This window comes from Amphiprion ocellaris, chromosome 8 (assembly GCF_022539595.1).
Source record: "Amphiprion ocellaris isolate individual 3 ecotype Okinawa chromosome 8, ASM2253959v1, whole genome shotgun sequence".
Taxonomy (NCBI): Eukaryota; Metazoa; Chordata; class Actinopteri; family Pomacentridae; genus Amphiprion; species Amphiprion ocellaris.
In genome coordinates this window covers 11,715,349-11,735,488 of record NC_072773.1, presented here as the reverse complement: position 1 = coordinate 11,735,488, position 20,140 = coordinate 11,715,349, and the positions used below count along the sequence as shown (strand labels likewise).

The following is a 20,140-nucleotide window of genomic DNA, read 5'->3' as shown; positions in this document are numbered from 1 at the left end:
CTCTTCACAGTCAGGTCATATTTTCCATAAAAATACTACGTGTCATGGAACATTTATTTTTTGCACATATGAAAATGCATTTACACAGTCACATTCAACAATAGAGAACTGTATGTGGAAGATACAGGGAAGACATTAATAAAAAAAACGTGCCCATAGTGAATGAGGTCTCCAGGGGACTGTATTTGTGAATGTGTCCCGTTCAATGTGCAGAGGAGCTGGCATGACCCTCAGAAGCGCACACGTACCCTCCATGAGTAGTTAGTGAGAACTTTGTCTTTTTTCTTCACAATGCAGGTGTATGTGCCTTCATTGATGGCGTTGGCCACTATAGTGATGTGGTCATCTTTCAAGGAGATGTAGTTCGGGTGAGAGAACTCCAGCAGCTCCCCGTCCTTGTACCAGCTGAAACAGGAGTCAGACTTTAGACAGCGAACTCATACATGCATTAGCACAGCTACAGAAACTGATAATGTGTTAGAAAGGGATACTCACTATACTTTGCCTTTCTTTGAGGCTATTTTCTTCCCACAACGAAAAGTAAGCTTCTTGCCCTCGACCACTAGCTTATGTTTGGTCCTTGGCGGGGCTGGAGTGGGAGCTGCAGTGGGGAAAGGGAATTCTGAAGAGGATTGAAAAGAAACACTTTAGCTTGTGCTCCACAATTAGAAATCAAAACTTTTATTGATCCTACAATGTTCCTGGCCATTCAATAATCATCTAAGTAGCTGCCAGAGATATGAGGTTACAATAAATCTGGAGATGTCACAACCATCTATCACAACCAAATTGCCAAAACTCCAATAACCTTCAAATTTTTGATGCAAACGTTATCACGAGACATTAGTATTCTGACCTGGTGGTGCTGAGTGTCTTATCAATATAGTCTCTCCCATCTGGTGTCTGACAAACACAACAGACCGCCTTGTGATCAACTCAAAGTCTGCTTAAAAACAGTCGTTCTCGTTAATGCCGCAAAAATCCAAATTGACCTTGTGTGTCTCTAACCCTCAAGCCACAGTCTGAAATTCCAGCGGTTTGGAGTCACTCAGGAATTTTCCACAGCCGTACAACGTCTCCCAATCAACAATGAGGAACAGATTACTGTGAGCCAGGAATCGTATCCTCTTGCCTCTCTCCACACTGTCCCTTGTTGCTGACAAAAATCTCAGAAAGCCACAACAATCTATGGGCTGTGATGGTTAAGAGGAGACATTTCCTGTTGTGCAACAGGAGACCTCAGCACCAGAGCATCCTGCAGTAAACCTAAAGAGGCTTAGCCTGTCAGACTGCTGATGTGTCATGCTTGGTGTAAAGCAGCAGTCATTGAGACAGCAATCAGCAGATACTGCTTTGACTCTGTTCTTTGGCTTAAAAGCACTTGGCCTCCCCGAGGACGCTGCTATTCTCCAAAAGTAAAACACAAGCTCCTCCAGTGGCAAGTGTAATCTCCCTTCAAATCAGATTCTTGAAAACCTCCATCGCAGCTCTGCACTGCTGGACCTGTTGGCTCCTGTTGCTCTATTGGCAAACGGTTCACAGCAGCTTCTTGAGCTGCTCAATTGAGAGAAAACTCTCTCTTTTTTTCCCTGGACTGTTGCTATGTCTTACCGTAACAGAAATCACAGCTGGAGGGGCAGTGCTTCTGCATCAGCTTGCGCTTGCTGTCGCAATAGCCTTTTCGAGCCCAGGCCGGACAGATAAATAACCGGTCCAAACATCCTGGAGGAGAGGGGGAGACGGAGTGAGGAGGAGGGGATCAGACAGCAGCTCTCACTCAGCAGCAAAAAGAATTTGGATCCCCAAACTGCTTTTTGTTCCAGTGAAAATGACTCACCATAATACACACTAATGATGACTCATGAGTAGCTTATACAGTATTCATTAATGCCATGCTGGCTTTCAGTGTCAGTTGTTAAAGACAAACACTGTGGTCTACATTCTAGCTGGTTTCAACCAAATGTGCATCACAGGTTCGTGCTGCTGGTTCTGTACAAGTATATCCAGATGTAGTACATCTAATGTTGGGATCAGACTTCAAAATATTTTTACATTTTGATATGGTCACTGTGTCAGATCAAGCCATCACTGTTCTAAATTCTTGCTTTGAGAAGAATTCACCTGCTGGTCTTTCTGTCAGGATGTAAGAGCCTTTCCAGATGCTGCTGAAATTGTCTGCCACTATAAAAGACTACTCAGCACTCAGTCTATGAGATATATCACGTAGTCTGATCCCAGCTGGAGAACTACATGCTGTTTAGGTTCGCTTCGCTCAGGAAGCTTTTGGAGGAATAGCAAACTATCATCAAGAATCTTTTGCAAGAACTTTAGCATTTGTTTTCTGGCAGAAACATACAAAACATTAGGACTGTGAGCTCACCGTACAGACGATGCATACCCCACACCTCATCCTGTGTGATTAGCTTGCGCCCTGTCAATGTTGCGTTAAGGTGCATTATAGCTTTCGGGTCCATGGAGTGCATGAGTCCCAAGACATGGCCAATTTCATGAGCTGCCACATGAACAAGATCCGTCAGCCAAACCCCTGCAACAAAGATACGGTTGATTTTCTTCTCACACTGTTGACACTGACATGCACCCCAGGAGCTCAAATCAGTGTCTGCTGCATCCACCATTTTTGACAAATATGATAAAGACTCATGCCTTTCTTCCAGCTGAAGCGCATGTTTCCCAGAATCCAGTACTCGTCGTCGTCAAAGTGTATCTCGCCTGTTGGCGGGAAGAATGCATGAGCCAATTCTCCTGTAATGCCGTCGAAACAATGGTGCAAGTGGGACTGCCAACAGTCTGTGTGGTTGACGGGGTAGAAGCCTGCCAAAACAGACACGATCAATTACAAAAACCCAGAGCTTTTCGTACAGCCTGCGCCCCACAGGATGACAACCATTCCTCTCACTGCTGAGGACCTTTTATGACACTGTGGTGGCATCCATGATCTTCTATGCAGTGGTGTGCTGGGGAGGAGGATGCTCTGAGCGTGATAAGAACAGACTAAACAGACTGATTAAAAGAGCCAGCTCAGTCTGTGGATGCCCCCTGGACTCCATGGAGGTGGTGGGAGAGAGGAGGGCTCTGGCCAAACTGTCTTCTATCATCAGAAACACCTCCCACCCTCTGCATCAGACTGTGAACTCCTTAAGAAGCACCTTCAGCAACAGACTGGTACACCATAGGTGTAAGAAGGAACGCTTCCGCAGGTCGTTTATTCCAGCATCTGTTAGATTGTACAATGCCGCACTATAAACTCCACCGTATACTGTTTACTGCTGCACTTTTTTTCTTCCCCCATTTTAGACACGCATTCTCCTACTTTTGTGCAATAACTGATACCTCATCAGTGCAATAACTGATACCTCATCCTCTTGTATATAATCTTCTACATGATATTTATAAGAAAAAAAATCATCTGTATATAATGTTTTTTCTGTAATTTTTGCACTGTGTTCCTTTTTCTTATCTATTCTTGCACTGCCTTTATACTTTTTCTTTGGAGCTGCTGTAACGGTGAACTTTCCCCACTGTGGGATCAATAAAGTTTATCCTTATCCTTACTGTCACTGGGATTTATGCAGGACTCTGGAGTTTGCACCCAAAGGGACAGACAAAGCATAATTTAGACTGCTTCTCATGGCCTGATATGTATGGAAGTTGTTAAGCATTTATTTTTTTCATTTCAAATTGTGAATCATGCTGAATATATGCTTGGTAATATAGTCACGGTAGTGTGATTTAATGAGTTTGGAGGCGAAGACATTTGGGCGATGACAGCATGGAGAGAGAAACAGTAACGACAAAGCAGAAGTCTGGAGCTCGGAGCCAAGGAACATCTGTTGGGGACTGATACAGCTACATTCACAGTACCCACCAATCTTAATGTCTGCGTCTTGGTCAGCTGGCACCTCTCTGAAGCTGAACGGCGAGACGTCGCTCCACATGCCAAAAGCCTTGGCAATGCCCCGCCGTGTGTCGCTGGCATTTATCAAGTTTGTGGGAAAGGAGAGCAACCTGCTCAGACACAACAGCATTATGTAGTTAATACTGGTCCCTGTACACATTCCGCTACAGCAGAGCATTCTGCCAAAACACAATGGCTACTGTTCAGACACACCAGAATTCCCAGAAGCACTGCAAGTACAGCTTCATTACTGAGACTTAATATTGGTTTATATGTCAACGACGGTTACATTAACATTGAAACTCTGAAGAAGTAAGGGTTATGTATTAATCAACTGGTAAGATTTAAATTTGGCAAAGTATGTAGATTTTGTCTACTGTTCTCTGAAATTTGTTGGATGACCAAATCCAGTGATGGAATGGCTTGTTCAGTCTAGTCTTCCCATAAAGCACTTTAAGATATAATTTCACAGCTCCAGTCACTGGAACTTCTCCAAACTGTCAGTGCAGCACAGTCCAAATGGTTTAAAGCCAAGCGACTGCAATGTGAGGGTCCGTTCATTTTTCTCTTTGACAAATATAAGCACAGTGTTGTCTGGTGATTACTACTGGATCAGAACTTCGGCTAACATTTGGGGTTTTGACAAACCTTTGGTGGATGAATTTTAGCCCCTTAAGAACCAGACTTTTTTAAATTTCTTCCTTTAAAATACCCAAATTCAGTCAGTAACAGCTCTACAACTGTAAGGCCTAAATAAACAACCTTTGGATCTGCTGATCTGAGATACTAAAAAAACAGGACTCTGTGTCCTCATCACCAAGGCAGAGTGAGATCTAAAATTAGACCAGTCTTCAAAATTCTAAGTATGAGAGTCAACAACAGCCTTACAAGTCAGCGATATGGTGCTAATGAACTTTTTCAAAAGATTTTTAATTGCTACTTTAGCAAATATGATGCAACAGATATGAAGCACAACAAGGCTGCTTCTGCTGACTGTACCGTCTAGAAACGGCAGCAGGTTACGTTCTAATAACTCACAAGCCCTGGATCCCTGTTGCAGAGACAACCAAGTTAGGAAAGGTTAATGCACATCGTGGCTTGAATGATAGTTTTGGTTAAGCTATCCTGTTTATGTGCAGCTGACCCACCTCAACAGAAGTCGGATTACAAGCTCTTCAGAACTGCATTCAATATTTGCTATTGCCTACTTCAACCACAGACTGTAGGATTGTTTTTTAAATTTTCTCATAGACTTCTATACAATTTGATTACTTTTTGCGAGCAATGGAATCTCCCCCTGCTGAAAATTAGAAAAAATTCTGATTTAAGTTACACCCATGCTGGCTTCACCTTTCAGACCTGAAGGCTACGACCATCTTTTATACACAGTCTAGCTGAAAAAAAAGCACTTGTGTTTTCCTGTGAAAACTAAAAATCAGTCCTTCATGTTTGGTCTTTCTAACCCATTCCCAGGGGTATTTCTTCTCCTTTTTTCTATTTACAACAACTGTGCCTGGCTGTTGTCTTGACTAGAGGAGAAACTGCAAATGAATACTTGTACGTCAGCTTGAACTTGTCCCATTTGAGCTGCTCCGGGGTGAGGGTGTAGCGCTTGTTCCTGGAGAGGTGAAGCACTTGTGACCGGGCCTCTTTTCGGATCCCAATGAGCAACACAGTGGTGTGAGCTTCTTCCTTGGACAAAGAAAAACCTTTAATTAATCAACTCACATTTTGAGGTGCAGTTCGACACCGACGGTTGAAGCTTCTCTCATGTAAAGACAATGAGCGGACAATGAGATGATTAGCTTTTCAAAGAAATTTAATACATTTCTGTGTGAATGTTGCATATTTATTTTTCATGCAAGAGCTGCCAATCTCAAGGAAAGGGGCACTGCTCAGCAGTAAAAATGTTTTCCTGACATGAAGTCTGATCCTTTTCACAAATGTGTTCTAAATCTCTTTGGGGATGGGAAACATCAAGTGCATCCCTCGGATTCTGGATTCTGCACTCTTTTTCTAGCTTTGACGGGCTGTCATTTCCTAAGTATGTTCTGACAAATGTGAAGTTGTAGTCTGCATTGATGAACAGCAGTGATCAGAACAGTTGATAATTCTAGAACATTTTTTTATGAAGTTGGGTTTACATAATAAATCTGAAATTCTGATTTCTACCTAAAATGTAACTGAAAGGGTGCCTGAGTAGCTCAAAAGGTTGAGCTGGTGATCCATAAACAGGGGCTATAGTCCCCAATGCAGTGGGTGGCCATGAGTTTGAGTCCAATCCATGACCATTTGCTGCATACTTCTATTTCCTGTCTCTTTCTCTGCTGTCCTCTATAATAACAGATAAAAGGTCCAAAAAATAACTTAAAAAAAGAAATATAGCTGAAGGTACACGCAACTGGCACTCACCAAGACACTCATGCACACTGTACATTTTTGCAGTTGCTTTGCACTAACATAACCAAAAATACCAGCACACTGATATCTTGTTCCCAGTTCTTCTTTTTTCAAAGTTCTGATGCAAATTATTTGTGCTTGAAATGTCCATGCAGAATTAAAGGAGTGTGGACAAGATAGCAGCATGTGGGTATATTTTTAAAATTTTGTTGGTACATACACTACCATTCAAAAGTTTGGGGTCACCCAGACAATTTCATGTTTACTTTTTAAAAGTATACTGAAGCCTTGATTGGGCCTTTTATTCATGTACTAACATAATTGCACAAGGGTTTTCTAATCATCAATTAGCCTTTCAACACCGTTAGCTGACACTAATGTAGATATTCCATTAAAAATCAGCCATTTCCAGCTAGTATAGTCATTTACCACATTAATAATGTCTAGACTGTATTTCTGATAATTTAAGGTTATCTTCATTGAAAAAAATGCTTTTCTTTCAAAAATAAGGACTTTTCTAAGTGACCCCAAACTTTTGAACAGTAATGTACATCTGGCCATGAAGCTCTAATCTTGGTTTCCGTAGAAAGTACCAAAATCTATGTATAAAGACTGTTGAGCATACAGTCCATCAGGTGTAAGATGTGCGACAGAGCCTGCCAGTGAAATACTGGTTCAAAACTAAGTGTTGGTTGTATTGTATTGTCTACAGGGCAATGCATGGTTTCCTTCCCTGTGCGATAACAGAGGCGGACTGTGAATGCTGCAGTAGATGTGTGTGCTGTTCCATTTGTACTGCAATATACACAGTCTAGGTTATGTGTTGGTTGCCTCTTATACTTGTACACTGAAAAACACAGGGCTCCCGTGGCTGTTTCAGACACCAAGTTAGTGATCAAAACTGTTGCACTATGATTATTCCTGAGTAGTTCCAACTGCTATAGAAGAGTAGATTAGAGAGTTTATGGCCTTCCTGTCCCAAGCACAGAGGTTGGATATAGCACAAGATTCTTGGAAAATTTTGAACTTCCCATTGTGTTTGGACTCCACTGGCAGAAAGCATGTACAAATCACACTACTAATTCCGTTACTACTCTGTTAATGATGAAATTTAAAAGTGTGGATGATGGTGAATCTCCTCATACAGTGTCAAGACAAACAGGCAGGATGTGAAAAGCACGAATTAGTCGAAACAGCATCAGAAATATCCTTCGAGATCTAAGACGAACCCAAGAAGGGGCTATTGGTCCAGTTTACAGAACTATTGACCAAGTTTGTTTACATATGAAACTGGCAGGGGTTTGAACTTCTCTTGTGAGCTTTTTGGATTTTTTTTTCACAAGACTACAGTCACCTTTTAAGTAAATAATAGAAAGCAAAACCACCAGTTCTTTCATGGAGAGAATGACCATTTAGTTTAGTTCTTACGCTTCTCTATAACAGTATTCCTCAGACACAAGTGCGACTATTCAGAAAACGAATCAAGACTTTTGCCTCTAATCCAGTTTATGCAAGAAATGAGGCAACCTTACTTTTTAAAAGTATACTGAAGCCTTGATTGTGTATATTTCTTGACAAACTATTCCCTATGCAAGCTTTGCTCTCATAGGGGAAAATACTGAAGATGGAGAGCAAAAATCAAAGCCACTCCCTTCATTCTGTATTCTATACCCTGTCTTCTGGTTCCCGTTTCTGCTTCGCCCAGTCAAGACAAACAGATGCAGAACTTCCTTCATTTCCTTACTAAAACAGTGAAAGAGGGGCAGGCAGTCTGGCAGCACTGCTGTTGAACTTGATGATGTCTCTTGCTCTGATATCGAAAGTAATGTTTTTGGGGTGAATTATATGCACAGGTTTTATACAACATTTGCTTTCCTGACCTCAGCTGACACACTGGAGTCATGTGTTCAGTGACTTATGAGGTGTTTAGTGCACTAATGCCAGCAAAGTTCTCTCGGTGTCACGTCTTGTTATATTCACTTCAAATCTAGTCTCGCACTTTGGCACAAATGATATGTTAAACTTGTCTGTTGAACTTTTCCGCAGCAGGCAAGTTTATTTCACAAGCTGAGAATAAGGCTTCTCAATACAAATTAGATTGTAGATTAATGGAAAATAATTAATTATTCTGTTTAGTTGACATAGAAATGCTTGGTGTGGTGCATATTCTGCTACATCTCAGTCTGATATCATGCAAATAGTGCATTATTTTCATCAAAATCCTCTTTGACCACATTTTCACTTTATTCCCTGATGCATGTATACTCCAATATGTCTTAGCTTTTCAAAATTTTAGTGTGCTATGTTCTGGTAGCCTGCAAGAAGCTTATCTAAGGCAGTTATGTAATCGCTGCCGGCAGTCGTCTTGATTGACACATAATGAGAGTGTGTGGCAAAGGAAATGACATAAAGCGATCCTTCAGGCTGTGTTTCACAGTGGGTGGGTGGCACTGAGTGAAATGTGTGGAGAAACACATTTATCCAATTCACTGAAGACATTACTGTACAGGGATCCGTTCCAAAGCCTAACCTAATTATAGTATTCCTCTTACGTTACCTTAAGGCAACATTAATTGAATCTGATGCCTATTACCATAACTGAGTGATTTCATCTGATGATGCTCAAAGAAACTAGAGTCATCAAACAGACAGTGGAGCCTTATTAAAATACTTGCAGAATAGAAATGGAAGAAAATGATGTGAGTAATGCTCAGTCAGCCTGATATTTCTGCTATTATCCTGGTACTTCTCAGCTCATAGTTCCCTAAAGAATATTATCATTTAGGGTAATTTTTATGACTGTTAAATGCACACCACATGTGCAAGAGACTTTACAAATAATGTTTGAGCTCAACAAGAGAAGTTAAGACTACAGTTTGCGTTAGTCTTTTGAGTGAGGACAACTTTTTATGAAATTATGTTCAACCAACAAGCTCCATGGAGTTCTGGGAATGAACTTCCTCTAGAATCAATTGATAGACACAAGTTTCTAAGTTGATTATTTAATTTAAGTAGTTCAACTAGTATTTCAATGTCATTTAAAATGATTTTTAGGTGTTGTACACTTGTGTTAATAGTTATGAACACAAGCTTTGACACACATTTTATATTTAAAATGACCTGAATAAAATGATGTCAATAGAATGATCTGAATAGATGTGTATGTGAAGGATCTACCAAATATTACTTCATTTCAATTTGAGCTGTCACATTTGCCTTCAGAGCTGCAGGATGAAAACAGTTGAAACATTTACTTCCTAAATCTGTTCAGATGAAATAAGTCTTTCATGAAGATGTTCTAAAAGTCATTTAAAGTCTCCCTGGCATGCAGCTTCACAGAGGCAAATGTTGGAGAAAGAAGCACAATGCTGAATGCAGTTTGTTAGACAGCCAGACAACACAGGGCCCAGCTCTGCATAATCATGGGGTGGTCACAGCATACCTCTAACCTCCAGGAGGGGAACGCGGTGCTCTGGTTCATCCCTACGAACAGGCTGAGCAGCGCAGCGGCCAGCAGAGGAGCGAAGCCCCCGTCGCCACTTCGTAAACTTCTGGGAGTCTGACAGCACATCATGGCTGCGATCACACCTCCAGGAACAACAAATAATCCCTCCGAGAAGACTAGTGTAGCATCGATGCCCGCGGATACTACTTGCTGGCCATTGCAGCGATCAGTCGTGGAGCTTGCGGTGCTGTGTGTCCAGCCTGCGGACCGGGTGAAGCAGAGCAGACTGCATCAGCTCCGCTCGGCTCTCTTCCGCACAGTGCGCCTGCCAGCGTGCTGGTTTCACATTACTGTAGATGGGGCAGGGGGTCAGTGTCGAGACAATCTAATGAAAACCAAACGCTCCACTGTCCGTCAGAGGACTTGTTGCAGCTCCGTTAAAGCGGAGTCAGGCGGGCTATTTTCAGCAGGATTTTCGGAGTTTTATGTAATGCTGCTGAGGAAGGAAGCTGTCTTCTCCTCCTACCTCTGAGGCAACACAACATTTTCAGAACAGAGTAGAAAAAACACGTCTGCTGTGATTTAGGAGTAAAGAAACTATGCGGTTTTGGGTTGTCTTTTGTATTTTTCTGTTCGGCAAGAACAGGAAAACTGCATCCCAGAATTGGAGGACATTTTCAAGTTTCAAATAATTCATGTACACAATACTAAAACATGCAGTTGTGTAAATGTACTTGTCCTGAGACCAAATTTAAAAAAAAACTAGGAGAAAATAATGTTTGAAAATATTTTTTAAGATACCAAATAAGTCTGGAGTTCACCCTAAAATGCCATTTTTCTCGTCTCACCCCCTTGATGACCACATTTTAACTGTATATTTTGAGATTCATCAAATAAAACAGTTCAAATGAAATTTAAATCTCCTTTTTTGGTATTATTTTTCCATTGATGTCTCATGTAATTGTGGGAACATTTTTTAATCAACATAATATTTTAAATACTAATTGTTATGCATGGGCTGCACAGTGGCTTGGTAGTTAGCACTTTAGCCTTGCAGCTAGAAGATCCCCCGTTCGAGTCCCGGCCTTCCTGGGATCTTTCTGCACGGCATTGGCATGTTCTCCCTGTGCATGCTGAGGTTAACTGGTGGTTCCAAATTGTTCATGGGGTGAATGTGATTGTTTGTCTTTATGTGTAATCCTGTGATAGACTGGTGACCTGTTCAGGGTGTCCCCTGCCTTCACCCTATGTCAGCTGGGAAAGACTCCAGCCCCCTACAACCCCAATGAGGATTAAGTGGAGTAGAGATAATAGATGGGTGGATTATTATGCATGGAACGTGTCCACCAACATGCACGCAACCCCGTTAGCATAACCTTTTTAGCTGGTAGAAGAAGAAGAAGACGGTGAATCACATGATACGCTGGAAATAGCATCATCAAACCAAGAGAATAGGTAGAGCAAAGCTGTGTCCTCTCTTCTATTTTTCATATTCTCATAACATTGTCAGCCTTGATTGAATGTCTCACTGTACCTCATGTTATCGGGGTAACACAAATTCTTTTTACTTTTTTCTTTTCTTTCCATCAGTAAGTTTGTCCTCTTGGTCAGCAGTAACAGCTAGCTAAATATCTAGCTTCTGCTGCTGAGAAAAAGCTAACATTAGCATGAATTAGCAACCCTGCTACTGTGATTAGAGTAGGGCCAGCAAACAACAAATAAAACATGCAATAAAAATGGTACTACCAATGTGCAAGCTGAGCCAATCAAGCCTTTGATAGTTTATTACCTATTATTGATGAATATGTGGCAGAAAATTTTAAAAGAGAAGGTTTATTTTTCAAAAATTTTGAAGCTCAAATGTCCTCCAATTCTGGAATAACCCATGCATTGGTTCTGCCACGATCATGCAGAATGATTGCAAAGACATGACAAAGTTGATTGTGGTCTGCAGTGGGTGTGCAAACAGCTTAAATCTGTTGTCGCAACTATCTTGTTGTCCTAGGGCTTTTTGGATATTTTTTTGTGTTGCAAAATGATAGATACAGGCCAGATGATGGAGAGGTAAAACAGCAGTTTTGAGTTGCAGTTTCATGAAAGGAATACTTTAGCGCATGTCATATACTCTCTGTCTTCACATTTGGCCCATTTAGACTGTTCATGGCAGATTCCATAAGATCTGCTGCACAGTTTAACACTGATAACTGGGTACTGAATAGTGCAAACAGGCTGTGTTAAACTTTAAGCTATAAACATTAACTCGTGTAATACTATGTGCTACCTGTGGCGCACCTAGAAATTCATTGGAGTGAGGCCTGCTGCTGAAAATCTTGGGGTGTCACACAAAAACTAAAAGCCATAACTGAATTAAAGGAGTTCTACTATGCTTTTGTAGCACAGAGGCTAACTGGAAACCATACCAATATTAGACTGAAGGAACCACACACTGACATACTGATTTGAGTTTCATATTTTACAGTTCATGTTACTAATTATCTGATGTGCATAGACAAATACAGGCACAGTTAACTTTTTGATTATTCAGATGACCATCCTTCAAAACAGCCCAGGAGAAGAACACTTAACAAAAACTAAAATAATAAAAAATAATTTGACTGTAGGATTAGACCTTTACAATAAAATAGTATAATATCCTGATGTGATAGAACTGAGGATTCAACTAGTGATTTAACAGCAGCTGATAAAGTGTGATACTGTTTGACAGCTTACCTCCGTGAGGCAAAGAAAAGTACAGGATCCTGACTGACGCTGACTGATCCTGTCTCCAGGTCAGGGATCAGTTGTGATTCATGATGTTACTGCTCTGCTTGTGTTTCTGTGGGTGCTGCTGCTGTCTGATGCTGCAGGTATTTATTACACTCACAAGAAAGACTCCCACAAACAGTTGGAAGAAACAAACTACACTTCAGCTCTAGTTTTAAGCTGCTGCTATATGCTGATGAAGAAAATAGCACACCTTTTGCAACAGATGCCTTCTAGTGTCACTCCTTCATTCCATTTCCCAAGTTCATCCACAATTCTTTTCTCTTTTGTTATTTGTTAATGTCTGTCAAATCCCACTCTTACCTTTTGTTGTTGCACCTTAGCTATTTGCAATTGTTTGCTCGACCTCTCATCTCTTATTTTGGCTGCCTACCCAGATTCCTTGATTCAACTACCTTTTGTTCTTTATTGTTTTGCCCTCTGTCACTGATTAGCAACCATACACAAATTAACCACTATTAACCCTTACATACAGCCCCCTCCTTACCCTAAGACACACTCTGACCATCCTATAAAATGTGGACCCTGAAAGTGCTCTGGGTCAGCTCTGTGTTGGTAAGCCCACCATATGCCGGAATACCAATAAACACCCTACAACAGCAAACTTAGAAGGACTAAGAGTGGAAACTTCTTCAACAATGCACAGTTGTGTAATGCCGCTTTCACTTACACCGGGACACTGCAGTTGCATTCAAACATAATAGGTGGACAGTGGAATTTACGTCTGGGGTGGCCACGAGGATGGTCAATGAGATTTCAGAAAAGGCTGTGCAACCCCTGACTGCTACTTGGAAATGTCTCTGTTTGCTACAAAAAACTGCAAAAATGTCTACACTTGATACTGTGTTTCTAGGAAGAAAATAAAAGGATGCTAGTGATTGGTAGTGTTCAAATAAGGTTTAGTTCAGGGGACTCCCAAGGATGTCCCAGGGGTTTAACATTCCTCCAGTAAGACAGAATAACAGCAAAACACAGTAGCCACATCACATCCCACAGCCAGGCCCGAAATTTAAAAAAGAAATCAACACAAAACAAGATCCCGACTCCAAATTAGACCTCCAGTAAAGCAGCAAGCTGGTAATCAGCAGGTACTTTATCGACAAACATTTTGAAATCTAATAACAGGAAAAGCAGAATGTAATTAGTAGCATCGAGTGTGTGTATTATTATGCCAGTTTCTGGATTGTAATATTGTGTATGCCAACTCACTGGCTTGAATAGCTGGACACAGCAATTCAGTTCCGTTCCAATTTATTCATTTAAAAAGGGATAGCATTACATTTAAATATTTCTAAATGCATCTGAGTTAGACACAAACCTACTTTTTATAGCTTGGTGTAGTTACACATCTGAAAATATAAAACATTGTACAATATGTACAATAGTTTAACAAAAACCTACACTGACAAAAATGTATGTACAATAAAAAAGGCATAGACAATTCAGTTATTACAGAACGTATAATACACTTAAAGATACTAGTATTGTATGACTAATCTTGTTAAAGATGAAAAAAAAATATCAGTGTCAACTATCTTGATTCTCAATAAGCCATTTCTTTAACTTATACTCATGTCTGCTGCAAAAACAAGGCATATTAGAAATAATATTTCTGACTGAGGTCTCACATGCCTCGAGGTGTGAATGGTTGGGAAAGTACCATGTGAGAAAATGACTCAAAGTGCTTATGTAGTGAGGAATCTAAGGACTACACTGTAAGGACCCGATAAGTAGCGTCATAGTGCCTCTGCTTTGTTTTGTGATGGCTGCTCCAGTTCAACACACTACCGTTCAAAAGTTTGGGGTCACTTAGAAATGTCCTTATTGTTGAAATAAAAGCAGTTTTTCAATGAAGATAACAATAAATTAATCAGAAATCCAGTCTAGACATTGATTTTGTGGTAAATGACTATTCTAGGTGGAATCAGCTGATTTTTAATGGAATATCTCCATAGGGGTGCAGAGGAACATTTCCAGCAACCATCACTCCTGTGTTCTAATGCTACATTGTGTTAGCTAATGGTGTTGGAAGGCTAATTGATGATTAGAAAACCTTTGTGCAATTATGCTAGCACATGAATAAAAGTATGAGTTTTCATGAAAATATACACTACTTTTGAACGGTAGTGTATATCGGCTCTTTCAGTGCTCTCTTAAACCAGCCCAGATGGGACACTGGTTTTCAGCACTTTTTTCCCATTGACTTGGTAGAAACATTTTCAAACCAGTACTGAAAGATTCTGAACCATATCATGACCATGATTACCATGACCTGAATGACTGGAAATCAGAAACCTGTGACAACCATCTTCATTTTTTGAGATAACCATATTTCCACAAGTGGTTCCTTTTGCAACTGACTTTTTTGAAAAGGGGAACCTATCTATTTTTCCTTTCCAATATTTATTTCGTTTTTGATTTTTTTATTGCTTATGAATGAGCTCTGGATGGATTTAGAACCATTGCTGTAACCCAAACAAAATAATTCTTCAACCTCTGTGAGCACTGTTTTCTGCCTCTTCCTGTGCAGTTCTTTGGGGAGTCATACTTTGTTTTCTTAGGCAGGTTGTAATAGACAGCTGTTTTGTAGTAAACTGGTTAAAAATGGCTCTGTCACTGTATCTCTCCTCATTACCACCAAGATGTATTTCTTCGTCCCATCTCACAATTCTTTTCTTTTAGGAACTGGTGATTATGTATTTAGGTTGGACTATCTGTTGACTTTACATATGCATCTTATTAACAAAATAATTGTGGTGCCTTTTTTTTGCAGCCATCGAATGTTTATTTTGGCGATTTTACAATTTTATTACATTATTTAAAAATATATACACTTTATTGTATGTGGTGAATTATTTCACTTTTCAATTTAATTATTGTTTAATATTGTAATGTATTTTATTGTTGAAGGAAAACATCAAGTGGTCTAACAGTTATTACTAGAGCTGTAACTTCAAAGCTATGCAACTGAATTTTTTTATTGCCTGATCTGTTGTTGTCTGTAATAAACAGAATATGCTGAGCCTTGTTTTGTATCGTGTTGTACCAAATTATAATAAAAACAAGGCGGAACCCGTTAGGACAAGGTGCAGTTTCTTCGACCACTGTGCGACGTGACACTCCTGGCAGAGAAAATGGCGCCTGTCAGGTGCGGCGGAGTTTACAGTGGCCAAACAGTCAAGTACCCTGGACTTTGACACGTAAGCTGTGTAACTGCCTGTCGCCGCACCAGCTTTAGCGTACACACAAATATGTTTTTCAGAGGACAGAAGCGCAGTTTGTGCTGGATGCTGAAGTCATAGCAGGTAAGAGCTGCTGTCAGACATTTCCTCCTCTCTGTCCCCCACACGGAGCCTTAGCTCGGCGGCTAGCCTGTTAGCTTTAATCTCATAATCTCAGTAGTTAGCTCAGGCTGCTTGTCTCTCGCTGCCCCGAGTACGGTGCACTTTGCTCGATAGAAAGTGTATCGAAAGTAACTTCGTCAACATGTGACTTGTGGTAGTATTTAACGAAATGCCACGTGTATGACAAGACGAATAGCTTTTCACTTTTTGTTCAGCTTCGAAACTGTTGACCTAATTTGGCATTTTAGAGTGACTGGCAGTGTTGTTACAGCACTTTGTGTGCAGCAGCAATGTTACACATGCGCAAGTAGTAAAATAATTTAAACACGTTGTCTGCAAGTCCTGCAAAAGTCCTAAATTGTCTTGATTATATAAAAACGAAAGTGAAACCAGTATGTGAAAATGCAATCTATTAGGTGATCAGTATATTTCTGCAAGATACATACAAATGCAATCTCATTGAAGCACAATCCTCGACAAGTTTACATATAGTACAATCAGTTATATTTTATGCACCGTTGGTTAGTTTTTTTCAGTGCAGTATATTTCAGTGCACCTCTTAAGGAGACAGTAAAGCTATGGCTGTAAGTAGGGCAAACTCATAAATGTGTTCTGTGCAATACAACAAGGTTATAATATCGTAATTCACAACAAAGATACATTTCTTTAGTTACATGTTTTACAGAAATGGAAAAAAGAACATCTATGAACATGTAGGACATTTTTCCGAGTGCCCACAGGTGTTTCTGTTTCTGGAAAAGCACCACCTTAACGTTTGTAAGCTGACGATTGTGTTTGTTTTTTCAGTTTATGGCTCTGATAGATCATGTAATTTTGACAATTATGTAAAGACAACTTGCTGTTCAAAACTGCGGGTGGGTTTTTAGGGTTCAGAAGGTTCAAGATTGCCACTCAGACTGATTTTATATGGGAAATTTTGTGCATATAATAGATATATAGATTCTGTGTTATGTTATACACTGTCAGCTGTCCATCTTGTAATTTGGCTGGTGTGTTTTTATTTCTACAGGAACACCAGACCCTTACATTTTGGAACATCACTCATGCTGTAGACCCCTTGTAGAGGAATGGCCAAAGACCAGAAGCAAAGCAGGGCAGAAACATTTGTACTGGCTGGATCAAATGGTCATAATGGCCAGCAGTGGCGGACTGGTATGAATAACTTTGTGCAGAATCATCCTGCACCTACCAACCACACGTCGAGGATGGCCCGTGTTGCCTCACATGTCAGGCAGAAGTGTGCGGCCTATGTGCTCGCTCTGAGACCGTGGAGCTTCAGTGCCTCGCTCACACCTGTGGCCCTTGGCAGTGCCTTGGCATACAAACTGGAGGGCTCTGTGGACTTGGTCATCCTGATGGTGTGTGCAGTAGCCGTCCTTGTAGTCCACGGGGCAGGAAACCTCGTGAACACCTACTATGACTTCTCCAAAGGGATTGACCATAAGAAGAGTGATGATAGGACTCTTGTGGATGAAATCTTGGCTCCACAGGATGTTGTTATGTTTGGTGCATTGCTATACTCGTTGGGGTGCTTGTGTGCCACTCTGCTCTACTTCTTGTCAACTCTTAGACTTGAACATCTAGCCCTTATTTACTTTGGGGGACTCTCCAGCTCTTTTTTATACACCGGAGGTGAGTAAAATACTAACACAAACCTGTGTTTATTTGCCACCATAGCCACTAAAAGCACGCTCGCATTGCATTTAAGTGGCACTAGGCAGCACACCATAGAGATGGCTGTAGTAATAGGAAAAGGTTGGAGTAAGTGAATGAACTGTTACTCAGTGCTCACTGCTTGCTTTCCACCAGTAAATAAAGGATTACAGAGTGATCGTGATGGCAAATGTGAATGTGCTGTGCCCACTGCTTGCTTTCCGGTGGAAAGCAAGCAGTGAGCACTGAGTAACAGTTCATTCACTTACTCCAAGCTGACTGAAATTACTCACTTGTAATTTGTGGTTTGTATCTGTGCAAGTAATTATTTTTTATGTACAAAGTTTTTTGAAATATTTGCTTCTAAAAATGATTTTCACTCTGAAAACTCTCTGCAACAGTGTGTTAGGTAGCAGATATTTTAGAGACAGATAAATGTAAACCTGCATGCAAAATTTCCATCCATATAGTCTCATGTTTTTTGGAATTTGGGTAAACTGGCCCTTCAAAGTAGCACTTCTTTCCCAACATGGCACTGATGTGTCACATTTTTTCATGAGGTGAAATGCAGAGTGCATACCTTCCCATCAGAATTTATACATCCAAACATAAGAGTCTTGCAATGTGTTCTAATGGATGGGTTGCTTCTTTCTGTTTTAGCCTCACTTTTTTGGTGTATTTTTATGATACTGAAAAAAATGCAGTTTTATTAAAGACTGAACTCTAACCTCACCAAATACATTACTTGTAATGCATAGCACCACTAAGCCTTTAAAAATACTTGTGTAGCTGTGGTCCAAACGAGTTTTGTCAAATCTGAGAGCGCCTTGTTGAAATCACAAAGTTAAATGTGGCTTCCTCTTTCCTCTTTTCCCCAGGCATCGGCCTCAAGTATGTCGCCCTGGGAGATGTAGTAATCCTCATTACCTTCGGTCCTCTGGCAGTCATGTTTGCCCACGCAGTGCAGGTTGGCTACCTGTCTGTGCTGCCGCTGGTGTACGCCGTCCCGCTGGCCCTCAACACAGAAGCCATCCTCCACAGCAACAACACAAGAGACATGGACTCTGACAAGCAAGCAGGCATCGTCACCTTGGCCATCCTCATAGGCCCCACACTGTCTTACATCCTCTATAACGTCCTGCTCTTTGTCCCTTACGTGCTCTTTTGCATCCTCGCCACCCGTTACACCATCAGCATGGCGCTGCCTCTGCTCACATTGCCCATGGCCTTTTCCCTGGAGAAGCTGTTCCGGAGCAGATGCTACGCCAAGATCCCCCACAAAACGGCCAAGCTAAACCTCCTCATGGGACTTTTCTATGTGTTCGGCATCATTCTGGCACCTCCTGGCAGCTTGCCATTACTGTGATTCATTAGCTTTGACATTTCAAGTTTTATTGTTTTAATACGGACTAGTTTATATACCTCTTTGTATTTGTATGAAGCTATCTAAAGACTTTTACTGGCTTTAATTTGTTTAATTTATATGTTGAACAGAGGTTTAGTTTAATTCCCCCTCTGTGACACTGAAGACGCTGTCAGTATTAAGCCTGCTGTAACCTGTTGGTTAAGGTAAGAAATGTTGTAGAGGTGGGCAGCATTTTCATTATTTAAGGACACATGATAAAGCAACAGTTGCCAAGACACAATGCTTAACACTGGTACCCCGAAGACATCATTTAATCCATAATTCTCAACACTGTAATGTCTGTATGATACATTCTGTTAATTTGCTCATTATACTATTCTTTTTGAAGAGCCAAATAGTATTCCATTTAATTGTAATAAAACTCACTATACTGATGTGATATGTCTTTATTTTGGATCAAAGCTAAAAAAAGTTTCCTCTTTAAACCACACAAATGGGATAATACAATTAAACATGTAGCAGGGATAATAATGTTTAATTTCTGCTTCATGTGAAATTGAACAGGGATACAAAATATCTTTACCAGTAAGAAAAGTTTCAAGTTATGAAAATATATTGACAGAGAGGTTATATATGTGGTCTGTAATAATGAAGCAACATCTTCACCTCAGGCTAGATAGAATATGCATTGCAAATGTTATCAAACTTGAACCTGCACATGTGGACATTTGCACTGAAAGAGCAGCATACATTCCATTACACAAATGTATTTCTTTGTGTTGGTGTAGAGATACAAAGTTGACATTAAGCTGTAGCACATTCTGGCACATTATTGCTACAGAAAAGGCTCCAAGGCTATTTATTCTGGTCATTCATTCCAGTCATTCTGCAGAAGTTGCAGTCTTAAAGGTTCCATATGGTGAAAATCTGTTTTTATTGTGTTTTATGGTAGTTATGAAGTTAGAAGAGTAAAATAAAAGGTGTTAGGATATCTATAAGCATTTACTGCTGCTAATCCTCAAGACCCCCAACAACTAGTGAGCCTCCCAGCTTTACAATCAACTAAGAATTCAACCCAGGTGCTTTGTAACACCTAAATAACCAATAGGTGTCCAGCTTAAGCTGTGGTTTTTAATCACAAATGCAAAGTGTTCTTCCTGAAGGGGGCAAGAACATCCATACATCCATTATCTATACACCGCTTAATCCTC

The 20,140-nt window shown here is 40.5% G+C and overlaps 2 protein-coding genes across 3 annotated transcripts; one reads left to right on the top strand and one right to left on the bottom strand.

Moving 5' to 3' along the window:
• Positions 1-36: 36 nt before the first annotated feature.
• Positions 37-10,265, bottom strand: mmp23ba (matrix metallopeptidase 23ba). 2 transcript variants are annotated; one of them, XM_035945574.2, is made up of 8 exons: positions 9,759-10,265; positions 5,478-5,608; positions 3,887-4,026; positions 2,665-2,832; positions 2,381-2,545; positions 1,612-1,722; positions 496-622; positions 37-405 (listed from the first exon to the last, which is right to left on the bottom strand). In XM_035945574.2, the coding sequence occupies exons 1-8, from the start codon at positions 9,888-9,890 to the stop codon at positions 231-233; spliced, it is 1,149 nt and encodes a 382-aa protein (XP_035801467.2). In that variant the 5' UTR covers positions 9,891-10,265; the 3' UTR covers positions 37-230. The 2 variants fall into 2 exon arrangements, with proteins under 2 accessions (XP_035801467.2, XP_023120258.2); XM_023264490.3 differs by having other exon boundaries at positions 5,472-5,608; positions 9,759-10,263.
• Positions 10,266-15,656: 5,391 nt separating this feature from the next.
• ubiad1 (UbiA prenyltransferase domain containing 1) lies at positions 15,657-19,363 on the top strand. Its single transcript, XM_023264533.3, has 3 exons — positions 15,657-15,850; positions 16,920-17,542; positions 18,442-19,363. The coding sequence occupies exons 2-3, from the start codon at positions 16,978-16,980 to the stop codon at positions 18,927-18,929; spliced, it is 1,053 nt and encodes a 350-aa protein (XP_023120301.1). The 5' UTR covers positions 15,657-15,850; positions 16,920-16,977; the 3' UTR covers positions 18,930-19,363.
• Positions 19,364-20,140: the final 777 nt, after the last annotated feature.

Excerpts from the sequence above, each read along its gene's own strand:
- mmp23ba (XM_023264490.3), bottom strand. The coding sequence starts at position 9,890 with ATGATGTGCTGTCAGACTCCCAGAAGTTTACGAAGTGGCGACGGGGGC. Across the intron at positions 2,833-3,886 it reads AGACGCAGACATTAAGATTG|GCTTCTACCCCGTCAACCAC; the intron begins GTGGGTACTGTG and ends CTGTTTTGGCAG. Across the intron at positions 406-495 it reads TCAAAGAAAGGCAAAGTATA|CTGGTACAAGGACGGGGAGC; the intron begins GTGAGTATCCCT and ends CTCCTGTTTCAG.
- ubiad1 (XM_023264533.3), top strand. The coding sequence starts at position 16,978 with ATGGCCAAAGACCAGAAGCAAAGCAGGGCAGAAACATTTGTACTGGCT. Across the intron at positions 17,543-18,441 it reads CTCTTTTTTATACACCGGAG|GCATCGGCCTCAAGTATGTC; the intron begins GTGAGTAAAATA and ends TCTTTTCCCCAG.